The following is a 12,051-nucleotide window of genomic DNA, read 5'->3' as shown; positions in this document are numbered from 1 at the left end:
GGTAGCAAGTTGTGCTTTCCAGTTGCTCCCCCACTGCTTTGCTCCCAGCTTCCCCCAACTCCACAACCGGGGCAATGCTGAGGCCACAAAAGCTCTCACCCTGTCTACACGGGTTAGAGCCAAACCACCCACTTCCATACATTCCCCCTTACCTTCTCCTTCTACCTCTGCTTTATTCCACTCCATCTCCTCCTCCTCCCCAAGCTCCACCAGCTGTTCCCCATCTCCAGGATCAGACCTCATCTCCCAATCAGTCATTCCACCCTCCCCCTCCTGAGAGTTCAGCTGACCCTGCACTGGCTTCTGGGGAGTGTAGTTTTCTCCTGCATTACAGCTTTCCCTGGCAGTTTGATCCCTAGAGGGCGCCCTGCTCTCCTAGCTGGGCTGAATGACCGGGGATGATGCCGGCTGAAAGAACCACTATCCCCTCTCCCTTGTACCAGCCCTCCAGAGTGCTCACAATATGGATGGATGGAGGAGAGGGCAGGGGAGAATGGAGAGTTGCTGGATATGGATGGAGAGAGGGGAGGACAGGGGAGAGAGGAGAATTGCTGGACATGGATGGATGGATGGGGGCAGGGAAGAGAGGAAATTTGCTGGATATGGGTGGATGGAGGAGAGGGCAGGGGAGAATGGAGTGTTCCTGGACATGCATGGAGGGGAGGGCAGGGGAGAGAGTAGAATTGCTGAACATGGATGGATGAATGGAGGGGGAAGGGGAGCGAGGAAATTTTCTGGATATGGGTGGATGGAGGAGAGGGCATGGGAGAGTGGAGAGTTGCTGGACATGGATGGATGGAGAGGAGGGAAGTCAGGAAGGAGATGCACATGGATGGAGGGGAGGGAAGAAAGGAGAAATGCTGGATATGGATGGAGGGAAGGGAAGAGAGGAGAGGAGAAATGCTGGACATGGATGGAGTCTGCGTACTCTTTATCTTTTAAAAAATACTATAAATAAAAATCACAAAAAATAAAGATTAAAACAAAAAGAACATAGATAAAACAATCCGTATCTCATACCCTAGAACATATTAGTCATTATACACCCTTCCCAATTATTACTTATCATGACAGAACATTTCTCCTAACGGTTCCCTTAAAAACATAATCATTTGTGTGAGAAACGGGCCTTTTTTACTAGTATATCTATATTTATATTTTATATATATAGTTTTTTTTTTTTTAAAGCTCTACATTCAGGGCCCCTTTTTCCAAGCTACAGTAAAAGGGGGCCGGTGTTGGCGTTGGCCTATGTCTTACACGTGAGCTGAGGCTTCTTTTACTGCAGTTGATAAAAGGGAAGTCTCGCCTACCTGCAGAAAATGACCGTGTGGCAAGTAAAGAGAAAGAGGCATTTGCAATGGCTGAGACAGTGACTTATTCTGATCTAAGAGTCGTAAAGAAAAAGGCATTCAGACCTTTCCAGTCCTGCTCACCAGGTAAATGTGCTCAGATGCTGGTTGGGGTGATGGATTTCTCATTCCCGGGCGCTGCTTCTATTTCTAAACCATATATAATTTCATGGAAGGTTCCTCAGTGCTGGAGAAGGATGGACAGGTCACCTACGCTACAATAAGTGTACCAGAGAAGCTGGAGGAGAAGATCAAGCCTGAACCACCAAGGACTAAACCGTGGCATCTGTCCACTATTCAGCGTAAGATTTTTAGCCCTTTCAAACAATACTTGTAGAACTATGCCTAGAGTGTTCTTCAGCCCATAGGTGGTCGGTGGCCCAACTGTTTGGGGAGGCTAAAGGGGGTGGGGTTAGGGGTGGGGTTTGGAGTGGGGCCAGGGGTGGAGCTTAAATCCATAATTGTCTGATAACACACAGAAAAAAAACAAATAAATAAAAATAAAAGTCACGATTAATACCTTTTATTAAATTTAGATATTAGATATGTATCGTATGTCAAAGAATAAAGTGGTTGCTCAAAGCATATTCTAACCACAATCGCTCAACTGCAAAACACTATGCTCAACTTTGTGCAAAAACACACTCAGAACCTTACTGTACCATAAATATTACACTGGGCAGACCCTAATACACTACCACCCATATGGAAAATGCAGACCATCAACAATATGAAACAAGGGATCATATCATCACAATTCTCATGTACCGCCACAAAAAACCCAAATTCATGTTTAATGTGGGATAAAATGCCATAAATAAGTAAATAAATAAATAAATATAAACTTTTAATGTTGAGCACCTGATTCTCAAAGTGGACATATTCCAAACACTATAATGAAAATAAAATGATCTTTTCTACCTTTGTTGTCTGGTGACTTTTTCTGATCATGCTGGCCCAGTATCCAATTCTGCTGCTATATGTCCTCAGTGCAGGTCAGGAAGCCATCCTCGTTAAATATCTCCCTGGCAACCCAGGACACCTCCAGCCAACCCCCCCTGCTCTCCCAGCAGTAAGGTAAACAAACCATAAAGCAATTTCTACAACTGCTTACAAAAGGCTAGAGGGCTTTCACTGCAGCTCCTGCTGTGAGGATGGAGGTAAATCAACAATTTAAACCCCTTAGAGCACAGCAGGGGAGGCTTAGCCTGTCCAAGCCTCTTATACCGGGCGCCTATGCTTCAGCCCTATTTAAGACTAAGCTTAAGACCCATCTCTTTGTTAAAGCTTTTGGGCCCTAGAGAAGCACAAATTATGGAATACACTGCTCAGTCGGATAAGAAGCCTGCAGAACAGTCCTGAAAAGCTGATTATTTAAGCAGGGCTTTTCTGCTTTTTAGTGTAACATTTTAATATGTTACCCAGCAGATTAAATTACTTGTCCATAACTTTTGTGGTTAAGTGCCAAGATTCAGCCTTTAACTGCATAAAATAACCATTTAAATAGTAGTCCTATCTTTAAACAGTTCAGTTTACGTGGTTAACAGTGAGTATTGCACTTAGGCCCCCTTTTACCACAGCTGGTAAAAGAGAAGTCTCGCTTTCCTACAGGAAATGGCCATGTGGCAAGTAAAGCAGTTGCTGGGTGGCCATTTCGGAGGGGAGCCTTTACTGCCACCCACTGAGGGGCTCCTGTGTTAACCCCCGGCTGTAACCGATTGCTGCCGGGTACACTCTGGCGCTACAAAAATAAATACATTTTTGTAGCGCCGGAAAGAACGGGGCGCTAAGGGTGGGAAGTATCACTGGGCCGCTGCAGTAGCCCGGCGGTACTTCCTGTATAGTGAGCAGTAAGTCTGTGTTGGGCTTACTGCCACTTAGTAAAAGAAGCCCACAAATTCCATAAAATTTCTCAGACAACCAAGTTTTCAAGAATTTGCAAAAAATACCCAGAGAGTTTGATTTAACACGAATATCCTCTGGTAACTTGCAAATGGCTCAGATGTCTAAATAGCAATTTATACCTGCATATCTGCAGCATGGACAGTTCTAAAAGGGACATAGTCTCGGCATGGATATGATGGACATGAAAAGAAGGTATGGTATTCCCTCGAAATTCCTCAGGATCCACTGCATACAGTTTTAATGTTGGTATTTACACTTGCTATGAGGGATGCATGAATGTCAGCTAAATATCTGTTATATATCCTATATAATAATTTGCAGCTCCAACATTCTACGTCTTGATGCCTGGGTTCGTAACATCCATTCCCACTCATTGCCCCGCCCTCGTGTCAAAACGTAATGTCATCAGAGGGCGCCTGAAAGTAAAAGGGTTAAATGCACGGGGGGGGGGGGGGGCATGCAGAGGAGGGAGGGCAGGGATCTGAGGGATGGCAGGGAGTATCGCTGGACATGGATGGGAGGGCAGGGATAGAGAAGAGATGGCTGGAATTGGAGAGGAGGGCAGAGGGAGAAGAGATGGCTGGAATTGGAGAGGAGGTCAAAGGGAGAAGAGATTGCTGGACAGGAGGGGAGGGCAGGGCAGGGGGAGAGAAGAGATTGCTGGACAGGAGGGGAGGGCAGGGGATAGATGAGAATTGCTGGACATGGATGGATGGAGGAGCGGGCAGGGGAGAGAGGAGAATTGCTGGACATGGATGGTTGGAGGGGCAGGGGAGAATGGAGAGTTCGTGGACATGCATGGAGGGGAGGGGAGGGCAGGGGAGAGAGGAGAATTGCTGAACATGGATGGATGAATGGAGGGGTCAGGGGAGAGAGGAAATTTGCTGGATATGGGTGGATGGAGGAGAGAATGGAGAGTTGATGGACACAGATGGATGGAGGGGAAGGAAGTCAGGAAGGAGATGCATATGGATGGAGAGGAGGGAAGAGAGGAGAAATGCTGGACATAGATTGAGGGGAGGGAAGAGAGGAGAATGCTGGATATGGATGGAGGGAAGAGAAGAAAGGAGAAATTCTGGATATGGATGGAGAGCAGGGAAGAGAGGAGAAATGCTGGATATGGATGGAGAGGAGGGAAGAAAGGAGAGATGCTGGACATAGATTGAGGGGAGGGAAGAGAGGAGAAATGCTGGACATGGATGGAGTCTGCTTACTCTTTATCTTTTAAAAAATACTATAAATAAAAATCACAAAATACAAAGATTAAAACAAAAAGAACATAGATAAAACAATCCGTATCTCATACCCCTGGAGCATATTACTCATTATACACCCTTCCCAATTATTACTTATCATGACAGAACATTTCTCCTAACGGTTCCCTTAAAAACATAATCATTTGTGTGAGAAACGGGCCTTTTTTACTAGTATATCTATATTTATATTTTATATATATAGTTTTTTTTAAAGCTCTACATTCAGGGCCCCTTTTCCAAGCTGCAGTAAAAGGGGGCCAGTGCTGGCATAGGCCTAAGTTTGACACGTGCGCTAAGGCCCCCTTTTTCCGCAGCTGATAAAAGGGAAGTCTCGCCTTTCTGCAGAAAATGACCGTGCGGCAAGTAAAGAGTAAGAGGCATTTGCAATGGCTGAGACAGTGACTTTTTCTGATCTAAGAGTCGTAAAGAAAAAGGCATTCAGACCTTTCCAGTCCTGCTCACCAGGTAAATGTGCTCAGATGCTGTTTGGGGTGATGGATTTCTCATTCCCGGGCACTGCTTCTATTTCTAAACCATATATAATTTCATGGAAGGTTCCTCAGTGCTGGAGAAGGATGGACAGGTCGCCTACGCTACAATAAGAGTACCAGAGAAGCTGGAGAAGATCAAGCCTGAACCACCAAGAACTAAACCATGGCATCTGTCCACTATTCAGCGTAAGATTTTTAGCCCTTTCAAACTCAATACTGGTAGAACTATGCCTAGAGTGTTCTTCAGCCCTGTTTAAGACAAAGCTTAAGACCCACCTCTTTGTTAAAGCTTTTGGGCCCTAGAGAAGCACAAATTATGGAATACACTGCTCAGTCGGATAAGAAGCCTGCAAAACAGTCCTGAAAAGCTGATTATTTAAGCAGGGCTTTTCTGCTTTTTAGTGTAAGATTTTAATATGTTACCCAGCAGATTAAATTACTTGTCCATAACTTTTGTGGTTAAGTGCCAAGATTCAGCCTTTAACTGCATAAAATAACCATTTAAATAGTAGTCCTATCTTTAAACAGTTCAGTTTACGTGGTTAAGAGTGAGTATTGCACTTAGGCCCCTTTTTACCACAGCTGGTAAAAGGGAAGTCTCGCTTTCCTACAGGAAATGGCCATGTGGCAAGTAAAGCAGTTGCCGGGTGGCCATTTCGGAGAGGAGCCTTTACTGCCACCCACTGAGGAGCTCCTGTGTTAACCCCCGGCTGTAACCGATTGCCGCCGGGTACACTCTGGCGCTACAAAAATAAATACATTTTTGTAGCGCCGGAAAGAACGGGGCGCTAGGGGTGGGAAGTATCACTGGGCCGCTGCAGTAGCCCGGCGGTACTTCCTGTATAGTGAGCAGTAAGCCTGCGTTGGGCTTACTGCCACTTAGTAAAAGAAGCCCAAGTTTTCAAGAATTTGCAAAAAAAACCCAGAGAGTTTGATTTAACACGAATATCCTCAGGTAACTTGCAAATGGCTCAGATGTCTAAATAGCAATTTATACCTGCATATCTGCGGCGTGGACAGTTCTAAAAGGGGCATAGTCTCGGCATGGATTTGATGGACATGAAAAGAAGGCATGGTATTCCCTCGAAATTCCTCAGGATCCACTTCATACAGTTTTAATGTTGGTATTTACATCTGCTATGAGGGATGCATGAATGTCAGCTAAATATCTGTTATATATCCTATATAATAATTTGCAGCTCCAACATTCTACGTCTTGATGCCTGGGTTCGTAACATCCATTCCCACTCATTGCCCCGCCCTCGTGTCAAAACGTAATGTTATCAGAGGGTGCCTGAAAGTAAAAGGGTTAAACGCACGGGGGGGGGGGGGGGGAGGAATGTAGAGGAGGGAGGGCAGGGAGCTGAGGGATGGCAGGGAGTATCGCTGGACATGGATGCTCCCAGGCAGGGATAGAGGAGAGGTTGCTGGACAGGAGAGGAGGGGGGGCAGAGGGAGAGAAGAGATCGCTGGACAGGAGGGGAGGGCAGGGGAGAGATGAGAATTGCTGGACATGGATGGATGGAGGGGGCAGGGAAAAGAGCAAATTTGCTAGATATGGATGGATGGAGGAGGGCAGGGGAGAATGGAGAGTTGCTGGACATGGATGGATGGATAGAGGGGAGGACAAGGGAGCGAGGAGAACTGCTGGATATGGATGGATGAATGGGGGCAGGGATGAGAGGAAATTTGCTGGAAATGGGTGGATGGAGGAGAGGACAGGGGAGAATGGAGAGTTCCTGGACATGCATGGAGGGAGGGGAGGGCAGGGGAGACAGGAGAATTGCTGAACATGGATGGATGAATGGAGGGGTCAGGGGAGAGAGGAAATTTGCTGGATATGGGTGGATGGAGGAGAGAATGGACTGTTGCTGGACATGGATGGATGGAGAGGAAGGAAGTCAGGAAGGAGATGGAGGGGAGGGAAGAGAAGAGAAATGCTGGACATGGATTGAGGGGAGGGAAGAGAGGAGAAATGCTGGATATGGATGGAGGGGAGGGAAGAGAGGAGAAATGCTGGACATGGATGGAGTCTGCGTACTCTTTATCTTTTAAAAAATACTATAAATAAAAATCAGAAAAAAAGAAAGATTAAAACAAAAGAAAACATAGATAAAACAATCCGTATCTCATACCCCTGGAGCATATTACTCATTATACAGCCTTCCCAATTATTGCTTATCAAGACAGAACATTTCTTCTAACGGTTCCGTTAAAAACATAATCATTTGTGTGAGAAACGGGCCTTTTTTACTAGTATATCTATATTTATATTTTATATATATAGTTTTTTTTAAGCTGTACATTCAGGGCCCCTCTTTCCAAGCTGCAGTAAAAGGGGGCCAGTGCTGGCGTTGGCTTATGTTTTACACATGCGCCGAGGCTCCTTTTACCGCAGCTGATAAAAGGGAAGTCTCGCCTTCCTGCAGGAAATGACCATGCGGCAAGTAAAGAGTAAGAGGCATTTGCAATGGCTGAGACAGTGACTTATTCTGATCTAAGAGTCGTAAAGAAAAAGGCATTCAGACCTTTCCAGTCCTGGTCATCAGGTAAATGTGCTCAGATGCTGGTTGGGGTGATGGATTTCTCATTCCCGGGCACTGCTTCTATTTCTAAACCATATATAATTTCATGGAAGGTCCCTCAGTGCTGGAGAAGGATGGACAGGTCACCTACGCTGCAATAAGAGTACCAGAGTGTGTGTATGAACAACTTGAAAAGCTAAAGGTGGACAAAGCCATGGGACCGGATGGGATCCACCCTAGGATATTGAGGGAGCTCAGAGAGGTTCTGGCGGGTCCTCTTAAAGATTTGTTTAATAAATCCTTGGAGACGGGAGAGGTTCCGAGGGATTGGAGATCGGCGGATGTGGTCCCTCTTCACAAAAGTGGTGATAGGGAAGAAGCTGGAAACCACAGGCCGGTAAGCCTCACTTCGATTATTGGAAAAGTAATGGAAGCAATGCTGAAGGAAAGGATAGTGAATTTCCTGGAAGCCAATAAGTTGCAAGATCCGAGATAACATGGTTTTACCAAAGGGAAATCGTGCCAAACGAACCTCATTGAATTCTTTGATTGGGTGACAGGAGAATTGAATCAGGGACGAGCTATGGACGTAATCTACTTAGATTTCAGCAAAGCTTTTGACACAGTTCCCCACAGGAGGCTCTTAAATAAACTGGTAGGGCTGAAGATAGGACCCGAAGTGGTGAACTGGATTAGGAACTGGTTGACGGACAGACGCCAGAGGGTGATGGTGAATGGAATTCGCTCGGAGGAGGGAAAGGTGAGTAGTGGAGTGCCTCAAGGATCGGTGCTGGGGCCGATTCTGTTCAATATATTTGTGAGTGACATTGCCGAAGAGTTAGAAGGTAAAGTTTGCCTATTTGCGGATGATACTATGATCTGTAACAGAGTGGACACCCCGGAGGGAGTGGAAAACATGAAAAAGGACGTACGGTAGCTAGAAGAATGGTCTAAGGTTTGGCAATTAAAATTCAATGTGAAGAAATGCAAAGTGATGCACTTAGGGAGTAGAAATCCACGGGAGACATATGTGTTAGGCAGTGAGAGTCTGATAGGTACGGATGGGGAGAGGGATCTTGGGGTGATAGTATCTGAGGATTTGAAGGCGACGAAACAGTGTGACAAGGTGGTGGCCCTAGCTAGAAGGTTGTTAGGCTGTATAGAGAGAGGTGTGACCAGCAGAAGAAAGGGGGTGTTGAAGCCCCTGTATAAGTCGTTGGTGAGGCCCCACCTGGAGTATTGTGTTCAGTTCTGGAGGCCGTATCTTGTTAAGGATGTAAAAAGAATTGAAGCGGTGCAAAGAAAAGCTACGAGAATGGTATGGGATTTGCGTTACAAGACGTATGAGGAGAGACTTGCGGACCTGAACATGTACACTCTGGAGGAAAGGAGAAACAGGGGTGATATGATACAGACGTTGAAATATTTGAAAGGTATTAATCTGCAAACGAACATTTTCCGGAGATGCGAAGGCGGTAGAACGAGAGGACATGAAATGAGATTGAAGGGGGGCAGACTCAAGAAAAATGTCAGAAAGTATTTTTTCACGGAGAGAGTAGTGGATGCTTGGAATGCCTCCCGCGGGAGGTGGTGGAAACGAAAACGGTAACGGAATTCAAACATGGGTGGGATAAACATAAAGGAATTCTGCTCAGAAGGAATGGATCCTAAGGAGCTTAGACGAGATTGGGTGGCAAAGCCGGTGGCGGGAGACGGAGATGGTGCTGGGCAGACTTATACGGTCTGTGCCAGAGCCGATGGTGGGAGGCGGGACTGGTGGTTTGGAGGCGGAGATAGTGCTGGGCAGACTTATACGGTCTGTGCCAGAACCGGTGGTGGGAGGTGGGGCTGGTGGTTGGGAGGCGGGGATAGTGCTGGGCAGACTTATACGGTCTGTGCCCGGAAAAGGACAGGTACAAATCAAGGTAAGGTATACACAAAAAGTAGCACATGTGAGTTTATCTTGTTGGGCAGACTGGATGGACCGCGCAGGTCTTTTTCTGCCGTCATCTACTATGTTACTATGTTATGTTACTATGTTACTATGTTACAGAGAAGCTGGAGGAGATCAAGCCTGAATCACCAAGGACTAAACCATGGCATCTGTCCACTATTCAGCGTAAGATTTTTAGCCCTTTCAAACTCAATACTGGTAGAACTATGCCTAGTGTGTTCTTCAGCCCTATTTAAGACTAAGCTTTTGGGCCCTAGAGAAGCACAAATTATGGAATACACTGCTCAGTCGGATAAGAAGCCTGCAAAACAGTCCTGAAAAGCTGATTATTTAAGCAGGGCTTTTCTGCTTTTTAGTGTAAGATTTTAATATGTTACCCAGCAGATTAAATTACTTGTCCATAACTTTTGTGGTTAAGTGCCAAGATTCAGCCTTTAACTGCATAAAATAACCATTTAAATAGTAGTCCTGTCTTTAAACAGTTCAGTTTACGTGGTTAAGAGTGAGTATTGCACTTAGGCCCCTTTTTACCACAGCTGGTAAAAGGGAAGTCTCGCTTTCCTACAGGAAATGGCCATGCGGCAAGTAAAGCAGTTGCCATGTTGCCATTTCGGTGGGGGGGGGGGGGGGGGGTCCTTACAGCCACCCATTGAGGTGGTGGTAAAGGGCTCCCGCGTTAACCCAGCGGTAACTGGGCAGTGCTCAGCACTGTCCAATCACCACTGGGTACACCCCGGCACTACAAAAATTAATACATTTTTGTAGCGCTGGAAATGACGGCATGGTAGGTGTGGGAAGAACCGCAGGGAGACCTCAATGATTCTTTTGTAATTCTCAAATTGGGCATATTCCAAACACAAAAATGAAAATAAAATGATTTTTTCTACCTTTGTTGTCTGGTGACTTTGTTTTTCTATCCATATTGGTCCCAGTCTCTGATTCTGCTGCTCTCTATCTGTTCTCTTAACTCCGTTTCCAGGGCTTCCTTTCCATTTATTTGTTTACTTTCCTCCTTTCTTCTTCATTTCTTGCCCTACACCCATAAGTAAAAGCTGGGTCCTCCTCCGTGGAATTGACTGCAGGAGGTATAATGTGGATTCAGCTTTTGCCTATTTTCTCCATCCATGTGCAGTTTTTTCCTCTCTTCCCTTTCCCTCATCTCCATCCATGTGCATCTTCTTCTTTTTTCTTTCCTCCCCTCCATCCATGTCCAGCACTTCTCCTCTCTCCTTCCCTCCCCTGTATCCATATAAAGCAATAATTCTCTCTCCCCTCTCCTTCATTCAAATCCAGCATTTCTCCTCTCTCCCCGCCAACCCCTCCATCCATCCATCCATGTCCAGCAATTCTCCTCTATCTCCTACTCCCCTCTCCATCCATTTCCAGTATTTCTCCTCTCTTCCCTGCCCTCCCATCCATGTGCATCTTCTTCCTCTCTTCCCTCCCCTCCATCCATGTCCAGGAACTCTCCATTCTCCCCTGCCCTCTCCTCCATCCACCCATAAACAGCAAATTTCCTCTGTCCCCTGCCCCCTCCATTCATCTATCCATGTCCAGCAATTCTCCTCTCCCCTGGCCTCCCCTCCATCCATCCATGTCCAGCAATTCTCCTCTCTCCCCTGCCCTCCCCTCCTCACCAGTCCAGCGATCTCTTCTCTCCCCCTGCCCTCCCATCCATGTCCAGCGATCTCTTCTCTCCCCCTGCCCTCCCCTCTCCTCCCATCCAAGTCCTGTGATCTCTTCTGTCCCTCTGCCCTCACCTCCTCTCCATGTCCAGCGATCTCTTCTCTGCCCCTGCCTTCCCCTCCTCTCCATGTCCAGCGATCTCTTCTCTCCTCCTGCCCTCCCATCCTCTCCATGTCCAGTGATCTCTTCTCTCCTCCTGCCCTCCCCTCCTCTCCAGGTCCAGCAACTCTCCATTCTCCCCTGCCCTCTCCTCCATCCACCCATATCCAGCAAATTTCCTCTCTCCCCTGCCCCCATTCATCCATCCATGTCCAGTGATTCTCCTCTATCCCCTGTCCTCCCCTGCCATCCATAGTCCAGCGATTCTCCTCTCTCCCTTGCCCTCTCCTGCCATCCATGTCCAGTGATTCTCCTCTCTCCCCTGCCCTCCCCTCCCCTCCCATCCATGTCCAGTGATTTTCCTCTCTCCTCTGTCCTCCCCTCCCATCCATGTCCAGCATAGCTCCTCTCTCCCTGCCCTCCCCTCCCATCCATGTCCAGTGATTCTCCTCTCTCCCCTGCCCTCCCCTCCCATCCATGTCCAGCAATTCTCTTTTCTCTGCCCTCTCTTCCCTCCCCTCCCCTCTCATCCATGTCCAGCAATTCTCTCTTCCCTGCCCTACCCTCCCATCCATGTCCAGCGATTATCCTCTCTCCCCTCCATGTCCAGCAATTCCCTCATCCCTGCCCTCCCCTCCCATCGATGTCCAGCAATTCTCTCTTCCCTGCCCTCCCCTCCCATGATGTCCAGTGATTCTCCTCTCTCCCCTTCCCTCCCATCGATGTCCAGTAATTCTCCTCTCTCCCTTGCCCTCCCATCCTCTCCATGTCCAGTGATCTCTT

General features: G+C 47.0%; 1 protein-coding gene across 1 annotated transcript in view; it reads left to right on the top strand.

The window, feature by feature from the left end:
• LOC115461766 overlaps nt 1–12,051 on the top strand; it is a 568,733-nt gene that overhangs the window by 356,550 nt on the left and 200,132 nt on the right. Inside the window, exons 7-8 of the mRNA XM_030191811.1 lie at nt 5,068–5,190; nt 9,583–9,648. Of these exons, the coding sequence (XP_030047671.1) occupies nt 5,068–5,190; nt 9,583–9,648 (189 nt within the window). The remainder of the gene's footprint in view (nt 1–5,067; nt 5,191–9,582; nt 9,649–12,051) is intronic.

The sequence above is a fragment of the Microcaecilia unicolor genome, chromosome 2, assembly GCF_901765095.1.
Source record: "Microcaecilia unicolor chromosome 2, aMicUni1.1, whole genome shotgun sequence".
In the NCBI taxonomy this organism is placed as follows: Eukaryota; Metazoa; Chordata; class Amphibia; order Gymnophiona; family Siphonopidae; genus Microcaecilia; species Microcaecilia unicolor.
Note: the sequence above shows the minus strand (reverse complement) of the source record. Positions and strands in the feature narration are given on the sequence as shown.